This window comes from Globicephala melas, chromosome 7 (genome assembly GCF_963455315.2).
Source record: "Globicephala melas chromosome 7, mGloMel1.2, whole genome shotgun sequence".
Lineage (NCBI taxonomy): Eukaryota > Metazoa > Chordata > Mammalia > Artiodactyla > Delphinidae > Globicephala > Globicephala melas.
In genome coordinates, this window is record NC_083320.1 from 69,410,870 (window position 1) to 69,427,887 (window position 17,018).

A 17,018-nucleotide genomic window follows, 5' to 3' on the forward strand; every position below is an offset into this window, starting at 1 on the left:
GGGATAGGGAGGTGAGGAAGGGAGAAAAAGAATAAAGGAGAGAAAGAGGGATAAAGGAAAAGAAGGATAGAAGGAGAGAGGGAAGGAGGGAGACTTTTTCTCATGAGTCCAAGTCAGTAAAGATTTAGTGTTTATTGCTTTTTTGGTTTTGGGAGGTTTTATTTTGGTTTTGGTTTTGGTTCGTTTTTTGTCTTCAATTAGTACTACCCAGCAAATTTTCAATACTTTCCCCCTTACACCTACCAAGAAGAGGGACCAGGGCTCTGAAAGTGTAGTCTTTAGGTACTACCCAACTAAAGCCAATTTAAACCTTCTCTACCATGCTTTCTATCTCAAAAGAGGCACAGTATATAAAGATGTGAGAAATGTGGAAACTGCGACTTGCTTACCATATGTCCTTAATTCCTTTACCTCCATAAAAATAACTGTTTCCATTTCTTAGTCATATGGAGGGTATGTAACCTCAATGGTCCTGGGAGCAGGAAGTGGCGTGTTCAAGTGTGGAATAGCCGTGGCGCCCGTGTCAAAGTGGGAGTACTATGGTAAGTGATCACTCACAGGTACAGAGTTACTGAGTGTGAACCTTCACATTCCAATGACAAAACCATTCCTTTTTGAGTTTCAGTGTTTCTACAGTAAATAAACGGATTCATCTTAGAAGTACTTTATGGATACCTGTAATGAAACAGTCTCACTTATTCTGCCATTGTGAAATGTTAGACGGTAGTAAATGCTATCTACACGTTTAGTTACCAACCAGTTTTGTTTTCTAAATGTCTTATCAACAAATTCAGTTTTCCACATTTTAAAACATCCCCAATGCTACAGTCCTTTGGATAAACCTTTCCTTCTTTTTATTCTAACTTGAGTTGGAAGCTTCACATATTAGAACAATAAGAGAAGTATGTGTCTCTTTCCCTTCAGGTAAAAGTCAAATATAAGTAGGACTTTGGGTGGAAAGAAGAGACTAGGGCAGGGGAATTCCTGGGGGTTTTGTTTGCACTGTCTCTGAGTAGGTGAAAGCCACTCTAGAATATCCTGTTCACTGCTGAGAAAGTATTGTTCTATCATACACATGTAAGGTATAATTCCCAAGTGGGAGCAGGTAAGCAGTGAAACACTAGGTAGGGGGGAAGAGCCAGAGGTGGTGAGAAGGTGAATTATTTTCCTGTATCTTTTCCTACCCCATCTCAAGTCCTTTATTCAGTATAAGGATAGAATCATTCATAATGAATACGCTCATTAAATATTTAATGTCCTAATATATCGCAGTACCAGTCCTGTGGAAAACTCTTCTTTAAAGCCTCTCCAAGTCAAGAGAAGCCAATGTATAAAAGAGACAACACCGTCTTTTAGTTTCAAAAAAAATTGGAGAACATAGTTAGGATTGATCCTCACACAATAGATTTGCTTTCAGGTAATTCTTTCCTGCTTAATATTAATTGTTCTATTGGAAGGCTTGTTTTTGGAGACCTCTGGTGGTCAATAAAATAGAAACAACTTTTGTGAGTTTGGAACTACATAATGGTAAGAAGAGAGCGTTATTAAACATACATGGACCAACCTAACACTTGGGAACTTTCTAGAATTCTTATATATGTGCAAATTTGAACAATATTACTCAAAAATCAAATTGAAGGAGTACATAAGTGGTATTGCAAGACGTACTTCTAAAAGTTTACAACCACAACACTAAGCATTTTTTAAATAGTATTTTTAAAATTTGAGACCTTCTTACACGTGTAAACCTGGTTAGCATAATAAGAAAGGGGTATTATGTTCTAGGACAAGAAGAATTTTAGCTGTTTGGGGAAATTTTTATTTTGCCCTTAAAAGCTATTCCCCCACCCCCTTCCATTAAATGTATAACCTAAGTTATTCATATTTAAATGTTAAAAGATGAGCATTTTAGGAAAATCTTATACTTTAAAAGTGTACTTTAAGATACTATATTTTATATATTAGTGTCCTCTAGATATGTAAAATTGCTTGTAGTCTGTATTCACTTTAATCAAAATGATAAAATATTGCTGTTACTCATTTTGGAGGAAAATATTCTGATTTCCATAGGAAAAGCATGAGCAATACACATGGAACAACTAACATTAGTTATCAATGTAGTTTTTAATCTCCAATTCCAGTCATTCACAAAGGGTTAGGATGTTGTTTAAGCTTGTTATTTTGATGATATATTTTTCTAAATAATTAATTAAATCAATATTGAAATACCGGTACAATTATAGTGAAATTCAAGCCATTAACCTATGTAGCACAATGGAAACATATTATACTTATTTATTTACTGTAACCTGGTCATGTTTCAAAAACAGTTATTTCAGATTTTTAAAGTTATATTGGAATTCAGCCACAGTAAATTTTCTCACTGATATTTTAGGAAATACATACACACACACACACACACACACACACACACATATATACACACACACACACATACATTTGATACATGATTTAATTTTTTTAAATTAGGTCAAAAATATGTTTAAATAACCAAACCAACAATGCATATGTTTTTCTGCCATATCTATAGATTAAAACAGCTTATGTCACTTCAGCACAGAAACTAATGTAGTCTGTTTCTCAATACTCAATAGTTATAACATAAGAATTGAGGCCTCTCCACAAAATGAGAGAAAACAGATGTTTAACTTGCATTATGATGGAGTAGCTGAGACGTTATAGGGTTTTACAGCAAATAAATGATAACTGATTTCTTTCCTTTTGATCTGTGTCCCCCCCCAACCAGAAACAATATATGATTTAAGTAAGCAACTAGTAATTGAAAATTATGAGGAGTTTCCAGTAGGAAAGAGAGTATCCTAAAGTAGAGCATATACTGACTGATGTCAGGACCAAGAAATTCAAGACAATTGAGACATTACCTGACTTGCTAATCAAGATCTTTGAGAGGGTCAGAAGATAATGTAGAGTCCTCATCACTTAGCACTTCCCATTTGACTTTTCTGCAGGCGGGTTATTGATTGGGTTTTAGATCACCTGCTTTGGTCTCCCTCTGCCCTCACAGGAAGGGCTAAAGGGAATGGACTATAGGGCTGAGTATGGAAAGGCAGGAGTCTGGCTGCTTTAAAAAGCCAAGTAGAGATGATCTGGAGGAGATATTCTGAGGGTAACACTATAGACCTTTGCACAAGTAAAGAATATGAAAGCATATAAAGTAACCCCCCAAAAAGGGAAAAAAGTTTTTATTGTATGAATTAAGTTTTTTTCTTTTCTCCATCACAGACTCAGTGTACACAGAACGTTACATGGGTCTTCCAATTCCAGAAGACAACCTTGACCATTACAGGGTAAGAGATGGTGAACTAGATCCATTTTATAACCTATTTATAAGTGGTATAAGAACATTTTTAAGTGGATCTATTCCAGAAAATATATATTTTTTTATTTCCAATGAAATTCTTGTTAAAAAGAAATAACACAGGTGGTTTAGAGATACTCCAATAGCTTCCCGTACTATATTCTGCATAATTACAGCCTTTATCGTACGCTATATAGGTCACAATATGCGTTCATTTGGAAATACAAAGCAACACCAGATAATTACTTTAATTATAAAAATTTCAGTTCAGAAAACATGTCAAATTCAACGTATTCCTTTAGAGCCCAGAAGACTCTCTAAACCTTTAACTACATATTAAAATTTCTCATGGTATCATCATAATTAAGTTGTATGTACAAGCCTATAATTTTCTTATTCATAGCCAAATATGTACAGTTTTTTTTCACACAAGATTTGAGTAAAGCAGGTGAGGTGTAGGTACAGGAGGGTAATACTCTGAAAAGCCCTTGAACCCAAATTACTGAATAGCATCCACGGGCTGGTTGCCTGATGAAAGAGTCAGTGGGCAGGTTGCTGTGCAGATGGGCTACAGCATCTGAAATATGGTCTGGGTGTAGCCATCATTGGCGGCCCCCGTGTGCTAGTGTGGGTGCCACCGCAAAGCCAGGGTCCTCTCTTTGGTGGCAGCCTGCTGCAGCTGGAAGTGTCAGCCAAAGTACTAGGGATCCTTCCAACACATTGCCCCCCAACCAGAAAAAAAAACAACTTTCCTGATTCTGTCATGTAAATTGAAAACCCTGAAACTTACAGATGACAAGGTCAATCATCTGATGTTTACATTCTCCGGAGGATATTCAAAACTCCTCCCAGGATAAAAAAAAACAATAACCCATACAGTTTAAGACCACAATTTCTCCTCATCTGCGCCACAGCTCTCAATGCCTGGGCCTCCTATTCATACATCGCTCTGAGCCATATTTGTACATTTTTGTAAGATGTCATCATTATGATTGGTTCTGAAGCCATTTGATCAAAGCACAAGCAAATGCAAATAAAATGTCTAATTTTGCAAGATATGTACAGACAGTTTAGTTTTACCTCTTCCTTTCAGTTTTATTTAGCAAGGCTTGTGGGGGAGGGGCGGGGAGGTGTATGCGTGTGTTTGTGCCTGGGTGTGTGTGTGTTTTCATCTCTGTTTTCCAGTCAAGATAGAAAAGTAACAACCTGTAAAGTGTGACGTACCAATCATCTTCCACTACAAAGCAGTCCCGTAATCAGGTTGTCCTTATTTCTGCTGAGTGTCCCACATGATACTTTGGACTCAGTTTTTCCCATTCTTTCTCCTCCACATCCAATAAGCTGCTTTAGACATCCTTTCCCTGCTCCATAACCACATTGCTGCTGTCACATGACTACCTCCTTCTACAACAGTAACCCCATGGGTCCCCCCTTAGCTTATCTTTCTACACTCCAGCCTGTACCACACAGAGGTGTGAGGTTAAGACTCACCCGTAACACTTTCATGGACTTTTCCTGTGCACTCAACTAGTCCAGCCCTCATTCTTTAACCAGGTGTTCAACACCTTTCTTAGAATGGCCCAGTCTACCTGGAATGTTCACTGAATATTTCTGGGCCTTTCCCTTTTGTGCCTTTGTCCTCTATTCCTCGACCTGGAATGTCATTCCCCCTCTGTCTTCATCCACTAGGAAACTTGTCCTGCTCGTCCAGAGGACTAGCATTCTCTCTTGACTCCCATGACATTTTCCTTGTATATCTTTTTTTTTTTTTGCGGTACGCGGGCCTCTCACTGTGTGGCCTCTCCCGTTGCGGAGCACAGGCTCCGGACGCACAGGCTCAGTGGCCGTGGCTCACGGCCCCAGCCGCTCCGTGGCATGTGGGATCCTCCCGGACCGGGGCACGAACCCATGTCCCCTGCATCGGCAGGCGGACCCTCAACCACTGCGCCACCAGGGAAGCCCCCCCTTGTATATCTTTAATCCTCAATTTATCCATCTTGGACCCATTGTTAGTTTGTACTCCTTTTTCTCCTCTGCAGTATTATTAGTCATTCAAGGCTTTGCTCAACATTGTATTCTTTGGATCACCCAGTATGAAATAGAAACCTTAAAACCTTTTTTGAGTTAATTTTAAAACTTTTTGAAGGGAAACATTGTTATAAAAATTATATGTCTCCATCATTTCTCTCATTTTACGGCTGGAATTTTCTTGCCAGTGACCCGACCAGGATCCCTCCTGTGGTGAGCCCTATTTGGGGCATGGCTAAAGGGTGTTCTCAAATATCCTAAAGTACTAAAAACTCCCCAAAACATCAGAGGTGTACTGCCCGGGACCCTCATCCTGACTCCAGAACCTGGTGGATCATGAGTCAAAAGTTCATTTTAAAAATCCCATTTTGAAAGCCTTTGAACCTAGAAGTACAGGGTCAAGTCTAAACCTTGACATCCAAGGAAGTCCGTAGCACCTACCCTACTGCACTTCAAGGACATCAGCCAACAGGGTGTTTCCTCTGCAACCAGCCCTCCCCCTAGAGGATAATTCGTTTTACTCTGCCATGTCAACCTGTATCTTTCTCCAGATTTTCCCATAGGCTTTTCCTTCCCACACCCATCCCCCTCTTCTCCAGCTCTACCCACCACTGCGGTGGCCATTTTCATCTCTCCCCTTAGATGGTCTCTGCCTGAGGTAGTCATGTAAATAGAAGTCTCTTCCTCCTACCGATGGCAATACACGAACGCTGGGAGCACAAAGTCACTGTCTCACTTCACTGCACAGATGGCACCCGAGGACTGTTTAATCCTTCCACGCCAGAAGTCGGGTTTTCTTGGCACAAAATTCATTGCTGGCAATGGACACATTAAAACTGCCAGTACCAGAGAGCTAAAGGTTCCCAATGTGTTACTCAGAGGAATTATTTGGGTGGGCGACAGTTAAGGTGGGTAGGAGAAAGTAAGGCAAATGTGTTCACTGTATTGTTTCTGCCCTGTAAGTTGCATCCTCAGAAAGTGGAGAACTGAATCTAAGTACCTATATTTGGTGCACAGCAGGCTTTAGAAGAAAGCTGCCTTCCTTTGTTTTTTAAATGAGCCTGTGCTTTTGTCTCTGGCAGGAACACATTCAAAGATTCTATTTTCCTCCAAGGCCCCAGCTGCCCCTCTGGACCCCTGTCTTCTTTTACTTCTCTTTCCCAGGTTGTTTTTATTTCCTCCCTTTCTCTCTCCTTCTCTCCCTCCCTCCTTCTGCCCTCTTGGAAAAGACAAAGGAGACAATTCCTTACTGGCTTTCGCTGCTCTGTGCATTTCCGTAGGTCAGGAGGAAATAGTTTGAAAATGAGTCCCAGGTAGTCTAGACTATTGACTTTCTTCAGCACATCCAGAATAGGAATGATCGAAGTGTGTAATAAGCAAGGTCCTGTGATCGTTGTACACCTTTTCAGCTATAGAATCATTATCAGTAGCCAGAATTACAGCCTTTGGAAGAGAACGTAATTTTTAATAAAATTCAAATGAGGAGAGGATTCATTTTTAAGTCATTGATGACCCAGATTTGAAAGAATTTAGACAAGCACACCAAGAGAAGCACATTTTGTGAAATAAAGGTCCTACTTACTATTTAGGAAAGGAAGTTGAAGGAACCATTTATATATGCAAATGGGACAGGCAGGGATGTCATGTATAGTTGTTCAGCTTGTGCACTGCTGGAAGCTAGTCTATGCTTCGTTCTCTAAGGCGTGCACCTCTGGGGCCGCATCCAACCGGAGGGAGTGCCTTTTCTTATTCTCACAAAGCTGCCATATAAGTTAGGAGACCCTGAGACTAAGGCTTGGACACAATGCAATGACACAAACAGTGACTCCATACGACCCTTTTTGTAGATAGTCACCTACCCACTGCCGAGTGGCAGGGCAGGAGCACGTTTAAAGGATACCAGGGACTCAAAGAGGAAGGAAGCTGTTCATCTCCCTGAAACTCCGAGAAGCTGGTCCCAGAAGCTCTAAGTAGGCAGGCAGAGTGGAGGGATGACAGTGTAGCTAATAGCAGTATAAGCAGACTCACTGCCATGAGTCTCAGTCCGAGTCTCAGTCCACAGCCGACAGAAATGGCAACAGATTTGAGCAAAAGAATCAGATGGACAATGAGACAACCCTCACCCCCAATAGCGATAAGCAGATAGCAACCATGGTCCCACCTTGAGGAGTGGGTTCCTGACTAACATTGATGAATGGTCTCTCTATGGTCAATCACAGGTCTTTTAGTCAAACCTGTAAAAAAAAATATTAACACCTGGTAGGCTTTCATTCACCCATTCAAGGTGCCTGGTGTTTTAGTTGTTCAGAAGTTGATTACCTTGTTGGTGAGACAAAACATACAGGCAAAATTTTTGAAGAGAAATAAAAGAGTAGTAATAGGGTTTCCCTGGTGGCGCAGTGGTTGAGAATCTGCCTGCCAATGCAGAGGACATGGGTTCAAGCCCTGCTCTGGGAAGATCCCACATGCCGCGGAGCAACTGGGCCCGTGAGCCACAACTACTGAGCCTGCGCGTCCGGAGCCTGTGCTCCGCAAGAGAGGCCACAACAGTGAGAGGCCCGCACACTGCGATGAAGAGTGGCCCCCACTTGCCGCAACTAGAGAAAGCCCTCGCACAGAAACGAAGACCGAACACAGCCAAAAAATTAATAATAATAAATTAATTTTTAAAAAAAAACAAAAGAGAGTAGTAATAAAGCATGAACTTGAACATGACAAAGTGCCCAGTATGTATGGAAAAGACTAGTAGTTCCAAATTGTGACTCTGGAGCCCCAGGAATTCTGTGCCTTCTGAGCATGTAGGGAGGGAAGGGAAGTGGCTGAGAAGTTAGGGTTTCACCTCCCCCCACTCCTCTCAACCAGGGGGGGGGATCTGGTTTCATTTATTTCATTCATTTTTTAAATTCACTTAGTAAGTGGTTGCTTCTATGGCCAGACACTGTTCTAAGCTCTTTCCATGGGTTATTAGGTTCAGTTCTCCCTCAGATTCTCTGAGATAAGTGCTCTAATTATCTCCATTTTATTGACCCAGAAACGGAGGCACAAAAAGTTATATAAGATGTAGCTACTGAGGGGTAGGAAAGGGAGAGGGCACTTATCTGGAGCCAGTTAAGGAAGTCTTCTGGGAGATGCAGCGGAATAGCGTAGGTGCTCTCCACAGGCTGCCAGAGGGACCGACAAGGCAGGGGAGCACAGTAGACACACGAGTGGCAGCAAGCAGAGCTGGTTTTCTGGGGGTCTGTGAAGCAGGTTGGGTGAACCGAGGGATGACACAGAGCAGGGATGTGGGAGGAGCAGGCCACATGGTGGCTAATAAGGCAGGATGGGAGACCAGGGAGGGAATGGACTTCCAGAGAGCAGCGTCAGATCAAGGGCAAGAGAAACAGGGCCCAAGTCCTGAGCCTCGTTGCCAGGAGAAGAGGGCAGCCTGGAACACACAGAAGGGACTGATTTAACTTGTAGAGGAGATTTATTTTGCATTTTGCTCAGAATTTGATAGGCTTTTGGCAAGTGTATGAAACAGTCATAGATTTGGCAGTCTTCTGCTAGCAGATTTGAAATGTTCAATCCTTAAGAACTGCTGCATCGTTAGGTTATGCAAAACAGGGTGCAATTTTGTAAATATGCCATCTTGTACTGATTTGACATTTGTTCTATTATCCTAGAATATGCCAAAGGGAGAGAGACCTTCAGATTTAAGCCAAACCTTAACTTGTTTGTTGAGTGCTGATAAAATGTTGACTGCTGTGTGATCTTTAAAGAAGCCAGTGTTGCTGGGTGAGGCCTGAGGTAGGGCCCCCTGTAGGCGGATGGGAGCTCTTCCCTTGGCATCTCACCTGTACAGTTGTTTGATGGATACGGACAAGTAAAACATCTGATGGGGTGGGTTGAATTAATTTTTCCTTAAACATTTTCTGTGGCCTCTGTTGTGGCATTAATGGTGCTTCCCCAAACAGCCTCACTTAATATTATTTACGAGGCCTCGGTCACAAGTGGAAGAATGCACAGAGTGAGTCCGTACACTCGGGGTACTGTCTCACTGAAGTAATAGGGTGTCCATTACACCTGTGGCTGTTTGCTTTCTCTACCAGAGCTTGGAAATGACAATGCGTTGTTTGGCTGCGAAGTGAAGGGACACTAGAATATGATGTTAAGAGGCATGGACTTTTGAGTTTGACCTGTGCTAAAATTCTGTTTCCACCACCTATTAGCTGGAGAGGTTACTAAACCTCTCTGAACCTCTGTTTCCTCATCTGAGTAATGGGGAGAATCAGAGCTACCTCATGGGATTATTGAAAGGATTAAACGAGACACCTATGCCTGCCATGAAATAAGCTTACAAAAACATGGAGGCTGCCACCATTATTCTCAGGAAGCAAATTGTCCGTATGGTTCCTGGATGGCGCAAGGGGTAGCTTAGAAATTGTCAGACCTTCTGTTTCTCACAGTACTTCCCCACTCTTATCAGCTCTCTCTTTTATTTCAAAAATACAAAGATTTATTTGCTGGAAGGTAACTGAAGAACCAGCACGATCCAATGAGCAGCTACAGATGGTTCTTCTTGGGGCTTGAAGGAAAAGCTCCTCGCAGAGATGCCGTGGATCAGCGCTGCCACTGGACCCATCCTTCCCACTTCACTTTGCCAGGCTGTTGCTGGCAGCGGGGCTCTCCGGAAGTTTCTAGCCTCGGGAGAGTGCCAACTGCACCACCATTGCATCCTTGCCCATTTATCACTCTAAACTTCCTTTTTAGGAGCTGGTGACAGACTATTCGGCTTCTAACTTAGTCATCCATTTCCTTTTTTATTTCTGTTTCCATCGATAGGCAAATGGGGATTATCCTGTTTTGGTGGGTTGAAATAGCACAATTGAATTATTTCTGGTCATTAATTCTCCCTTAACGTAGTGCATGCATTTCTTTCACTGACTTTGGCTGTCTTTCATGGGTTAAAGTGTGCCGGACTGTCAAGAGTCTCTCTCGATTGAGAAGCCAGGATGTTCAGTCTAGTAGGGAATGATCGGTGGTTCCAGAGGCAAGGTGACACAGCTGCATCTTTCTAGGAGGGCAAAATGTTCTCAGGAGCCTGCGAGCCCTGAAATGGGTGCGTGCCTGAGGCTGCCTGGCTCCCGTGCACTGCGAGGTCCCTCTTGACGCAACTCCCAGCGAGCAGGGGGACGTGTGCATTGGAAATGACACACTTATCTTGTGGTTGCAGGGGAAGCTTTTGTTTTATTTTTCCCTTGCTGCATTAAAGTATTTGTCTTTCTTTCTTTGTAGTGTAATATTGTTAATGTAAAACAATTTGCATCATGACACTTTTATCACAGTTTTCGTCTTTTTCTCAGTATGTTGCATTTCTCACCATGTCTAGTTCATCACAGCTACAGTGTGTACATCACAACATTTATCTTAGGCTCAGGGTTTTACTTGTTTATAAAAATTGTCTTCTTTCAGCCTGTATTCACTCCATTTAAGAAAAAAAAGGCAGCCAGAAACTGTTTTGGTCCAAACTCCAGTAGTTATCACATTCCTTGCTAACTGTCCTGCGTATTTATATGTCTCCTAACTATTACTCTATGTTTCAGCGACATTTTTCAGTCTCATGGCTCAGGGAGGTCGTGGAGCAGCTTTGGCTGTGCACTCTGCCACGCAAGGAAGGCCCGAGAGGCTTCTGGAGGGGAGGGGAGGTGACACAGCTGGATATTTGGGCCACGTCTAGGTGCTAAAGTTGACTATCTTTGGCACGCGAAGAGCTGGGTTTCTTGTGGGGAGAAACAAGGTGGAGGAGACAGCCGTGTAGCCGCAGAAAGGATGGTGCAGGAGGACCCGGATGAGGGCGCCGGGTCTGGGGCTCAGACTGGCAACGTTCACCGTTGGTGGCTCAGCCCCAGCCTCTGCTGTCGCCAGCTTTGAATCCTGCACTGGCCTTTTGGGAGATTGATTTTGACCCTTTCCTCTCTCCAGGGCAGGACATCGCTCAGGGTTCTGTTGCTTCATTAGGCTCTACATCAACCACACAGTCCAAAACGCCTCACAAGTCTCGAAGGTCTGTGCGAGCCAGCTCTCTTCCAATGAATTCACTCTAAGAAGGCATGAGAACGCTGGGGGCAAAGAACACCCAGTGTGTTTGTGTACTGCAAATCCCAGAACAGTTCAGTAACAATTTCTTTCTCCCTGTATCTTTCCTGGAAGATCACATCGTGAGCAGCTTGGAAGTTTAGTGGAGACTCAGTACAGCATAGGAGGTAAAAGAGGTTCTGCCATCAGAGCTCCGACTTCTTCCTGATGTAACCTGGTGTACTTTATTGTCTCTGTGTAGAAGTGGGGTTGCTATAGACCTATCTTGCAGGAATGTCATGAGGATTAAATAGAACGGTGCTTTTATAAGTCCTTTAAGATGCTTAGCAGAGTGACCGGCACGGAGTACACAATAAGTATCGGCTCTCATTACTGATGGCATGGTGTGTGGATTGAAAGTGGGCAAAACATATCTTGGTAAATTTCAGAATGAGAATATTTTATTCCACCTCCCCTAGCTGTTCCCACTTGCCTCTGCAAAACTAGGACCGAATGTAGTGAAGAGTACAATATAATTGCCTACATTTCTTTGGTTTATTCCTTTAATTGATATTTAGCTCTCTGTTAAATGCTCAGGATAGAGTAATGAACAATATAAATTCCTCTTCTCATGGATCTTATTGTTTAGTTGGGTATATGACAAATAAATATTGATCGACTTGAAAGAATGAATGAATGGATGGAAGAATGAACGGAGTATAATGTTGGGATGGAGGGATGGATTCATCTGGGACATCTCACCGGATAACACGTTTCTTAAAGTAAAACAGAAGTGCGACTTTTAATGAGTCCTGGGCGTTTATTCTGAAAGTTCGTGGGTAAATTCTCAATTTGGGTCAGAAATGCCATACGGTCAGGACAAGTGGGACCCAGCCTGCACAAGTGTGGGAGGGCCTTTGCTCTAAGCTTTCCAGGAGAAGATCACCTTGATCGCCTCAGTCAACACAAATATGTTGGGTGACTTTGTCCTAAAGTTGTAGACAGAATGTCTTTTTTCCAGAAACACTGTGTCACACCATCCTCACATCACCATAATTTAACCTTAAAAAAAGCCATGTCTCTTGATTTCTATTTCAGTGAGAGCAAGAGTTAATCTTCCTCCCATTTCCAAGAAAACAACACTCAGCAGCATGTCTCTAGGTGCACAGCTCTCTGATGTTGAAGCTGGGGCTAGAGTACAAACGTTCAGACCTTAGCCCCATCCCCTTCCAGCCAGACCTTCAGGGTTCCCATCAAAATATTAAGCTGATGTTAGCTACAAAGATATCTGTAAAACACAAACCTTGCCTCTCATAAAGTTGACTTTGATTCACCAAGATGCTGCAGGATAAGCCGGCTGATTTTAAACCCATAGGGAGGCTACCGGCCCTTCCTCTGCCCAACAACAGAAGCAGAGTCCCGCTCACCCCTTCCCAAAGTTGCTACAATGTCTATGACATTCTTACCTTCATCCCAACTCTGCAAACATCTCCAAATTAAGACCAGATGACTAGTTCTATACTTTCAAAGCTTTTCCACCAAGGACTCCACCTTCATTCTAGAAGTCCTACCTGTCCAAGGTCATGAAACAGCCTTCAAAAAGCTGACCTCCCAGTTTTTTCTAATTCCCTGGCTTAATCCAAAAGCAGCACTTTCCCCAATGCAGAATGAGGCAGACAACCACCCACTGATTTTCTAAGGCCATACTTGATCTTTTTCACCCCTTTCCCCTCCCGTATGTTACATTTGCCTAGGTTTTAAACATCTGTTCCAAACAAGGTAATACTTGCTTCTCATTCAGAGCCTAGCAATGTAGACCAAAGTTCATATGACATATTGCAGAGTATGTTTAGTTGCAAATGCTATGTACAGGCTCTTTGAAATGTAGCATGTACGGCACCATGTGACACATGGTTGCCATGGCAATACACTTTTTGGCTGAACTACAGCATAAGCCCATGGAACATACATTGCTAATATGAGACTCTGCCCTGTGCTAATGCATAGGACACAGCCAATCTGGGATCTGGGACTCAAGGGGTTTCGCATGCAGCCTGGTGGGGGGGCGCAGATGCCCTCTTCTGCATGTACAGGGAAGATGTGGCATCCTCCCTTTCCGGTCCTGTCTCACAGGGACAGGGCATGCTGTACATTCTGCCATGCATGGAGACAGCATTTGCTTGAATATCGGTTTGCTATATTTTGTATCAAAGGGGGCCCCAGCTGAAAACATTTTATTTTGTAAACTGAAGTGAAAAATCAGTTTATGGCAGATCTTTTTTTGAATAATGACATTCTTTTTCCCAATTCCAGAATTCAACAGTCATGAGCAGAGCTGAAAATTTTAAACAAGTTGAGTACCTCCTTATTCATGGAACAGCAGATGGTGAGTTTCAGTTAATTAGACTTTTTAGTATCACAGACAGGTTTGCAATTTCACTACTGACAAAACAAAAGCATGAGGGGCAAGACTGTTACATTTACTTCAATAAAACAGTGTTGCTTTTCCACAACTCACTTGTCTTGGCCTAAATGGGATGCTGAATCCTAGAACTTCAAACAGTCCCTTTCTTCTTGTGCCTTTCCCACCCTTCCTACCAGAAAAGTGGAGCGGGCTTTTAGTTACTTTATGTTTCCTTTCTCTCCCTGCAGATAACGTTCACTTTCAGCAGTCAGCTCAGATCTCCAAAGCCCTGGTGGATGCTGGAGTGGATTTCCAGTCAATGGTATAGCAAAACTTCCTGCAAGGGGAGGGAACTTCCTGGTGGGGTCTGGTTCCCCTCTTGGAACTACTTCTCCTCACAGAGGTTCCAGGAGACGGGGGACGGAAGCAAAAGGAGTCATTTTTCCAATGAGAAGTTGAAGAAGTGATATCCTTGAGTCATAAAGAGAGTCATGTTCAATATCATACAGTTGGGGGTTGAGAAGCACAATATTGCATATCCTGAGAGGGTCAAAACCCTAGTCCTGTGATTGTCCCGTCTCTCCCTATTTTGATTAAAAAGTAATCACTTAGCCAGTGAACGTGTGGCAGAGTAATTCTAAAGTGAAACCAGCACGATAATAGCTCAGGTCAAATATGCAAATCCATCTATAGTATGTGTTACTAGCCCTTCTAACAACAGTGGGGTATCAGTAATCAGTGCGCTTCAGTTTTTGCAACTTCCGTGTTATCTTCTGTTGAACACCACAGGTTATAAACAATTAGGCTGGTTTTATAAAGTCGGGAATGGCTAGAGCTGTTGTTGCCTATTCAGAGGATGTTTCTAGGTATTAAGTCAAATTCATTTTATGCACTAGACCTTTTCAGAGTAAGAAGAAACAAAGATTATATATGTGTGTGTGTTGCACTAGATATTTTTGTGTTAAGTCCTTTCTTGTCTGTATTAGCTTAAAAAGCCTGCTCTCCCTCACTCTCTTTTAACGTACACATTTTGCTCCGTGCTCAGTTCAAACAGCGCCTACTGTGTAAAACTGGGACAGTCATTTGATACCACAAAACCTGGCATATATTTTGGGGGTTAGATTCTTATGAGGTTGGGGTGTATCCTTCCACTGTTCAAAGAAAAGACGTGATACATTAAGCCCTTTTTGAAAGTTAATTTATGTCTCCATAATATATGTTTGCCTGGCAGTGACTTCCCACTTGTTTCACGTGGTGGGATGAGTTGATAAATTTTTGCCTCAGGTCATCAACTCATCCTACATAAATGTCAGACATGCAGATAAGAGATTCCAGTGAAATTCCAGTGAAAAAGTGTTTGCAAATAATACATTTGACTTTTGACTTCATATGTTATGCTAAAAATATATATGGAATACTGAAATAGATTTTTTCTAGTGCCTTATTGATATATATTAGGAAAAATTGCTTTCTAAAAACTCATTTATTTTAATAGTTTATCTTACTGCAGTGTAGGAGAAATTTAACAGTTGATAACACTTAATTAAAGTGGGCTTTACAGGATAAACATTCCCTCCTATGCATGATGTGTTTCTAAGTGTCCTTTGAGTCAAATTTGAAAACGGACTTGGATATTTTAACTGTACATATCCTTAAAGCACTGTGCAGTGAAGCCAAATTCACAGTGAGTTGTCTCAGCACCTGCAAAGGACGATCAGAGACTCCTGCAGGACAGATCTACATGCCCTGGAAAAGCTCTGGGAGGAAATGAGAAACCCTCTTTGATCACATTTCAGTTTATAAACTGATTGAAGAATTAAAACATCCTGTGTCGTTCCATGTATGCTAATGAGAACTCACTTGGGTTTAAAAAAAAAAAAAAAAAAAGACAACTGACTTCCTAATTCTGACCTTTCTTCTTGTCTCTCCAGTGGTATACAGATGAAGACCATGGGATCGCCAGCAGCACAGCACACCAACACATCTACACCCACATGAGCCACTTCCTAAAGCAATGCTTCTCGCTACCTTAGCACCTTGGAACAGCATGCCATCTAAAGCTTCTGAAAAGCCACTTTTGCTCTCATTATCTCAAAACTGCACCATCAAGATGACGATGTTAAAAAAGTACCCTCAAATCAAGAAATGTAAGGTTACCTTTGTTCCCAAATTTCATATCTATAACCCGAGGTAGGGACTTCTGTCTTTGCAACCTTATGGAAGTTTGAATTATTCAGTCTGGTTTTGTTTATTATTTAAAATCACTTCCATCTCAGTTAGTGAAACAACAAATAAGAATTGTTTTTATGGGAGCTTTGCAGAGGTTCCCTGGGCAGCCTTTTTTTCTAACTGGACTAGACCTGTTCTCTTCTTGGAAGGAATGGCAGGATGTGGGCCGTGATATCACTGAGGCAGGGGTAAGAAAAGAGGGGGTAGGGAGAGAAGCGGGCAGGGCGAGGCTGTGAACCCCAGTCCAAGCCTGCTGACCCAACCAGGCTGCTATCAGCTCCTCGAAGAGCTGTTCACAGCCAGACTGGCACAGTTTTCTGAGAAAGACTATTCAAACAGTCTCAGGAAATCATATATGCAAAAGCACTGACTTCTGAATAAAACCACAGCAGTTGAATAGACTCCAAAGAAATGAGAGAGAAACTGCCAACAATGCAGGGCCCCCAGGTGCCAGTTATGGCTATAGGTGCTACAAAAACACAGCAAGGGTGATGGGAAAGCATTGTAAATGTGCTTTAAAAATACTGATGTTTCCTAGTGAGAGAGGCAGCTTGGAACGGAGATGTGAACACATCAGCTTGCCCTGTTAAGAGATGAAAATATTTGTATTGCAAATCCTAACTTGAAGGAGTCTTTGCATCAGTTTTTCTTATTTCATTTCTTTGAGCATCTAATTAAAAGAATATTTTAACTTCCTTGGACTTGTTTTTAAAAATTGAAAATTAGCTACAAATGTGTGTGATATGATTCCCATTCTACATACGGTGGAATTTCTCCTGGTCAGTAATAAATGTGCCTTCATTTTTTCAGAGGTAATGAGTTCTGTGTCTTGAATCAGACCTAAACTGCATTGGCATATGGACACGCTTACTCAGAAAGGCTCTTGTTTATTTTGCTTGTTATCCCAAACTGCCTCGTAAACATGGAGAGGGTTCAGTTTTTGTAAGAAATAGATACATA

At 42.0% G+C, this 17,018-nt stretch overlaps 1 protein-coding gene across 1 annotated transcript in view; it reads left to right on the forward strand.

The window, feature by feature from the left end:
• DPP4 (dipeptidyl peptidase 4) overlaps positions 1-16,753 on the forward strand; it is a 76,976-nt gene extending 60,223 nt beyond the window's left edge. The window contains exons 22-26 of the mRNA XM_070045854.1: positions 443-542; positions 3,265-3,329; positions 13,739-13,811; positions 14,078-14,151; positions 15,761-16,753. Coding sequence (XP_069901955.1) covers positions 443-542; positions 3,265-3,329; positions 13,739-13,811; positions 14,078-14,151; positions 15,761-15,862 — 414 coding nt within the window. The 3' untranslated portion in view covers positions 15,863-16,753. The remainder of the gene's footprint in view (positions 1-442; positions 543-3,264; positions 3,330-13,738; positions 13,812-14,077; positions 14,152-15,760) is intronic.
• The last annotated feature ends 265 nt before the right edge of the window (positions 16,754-17,018 follow it).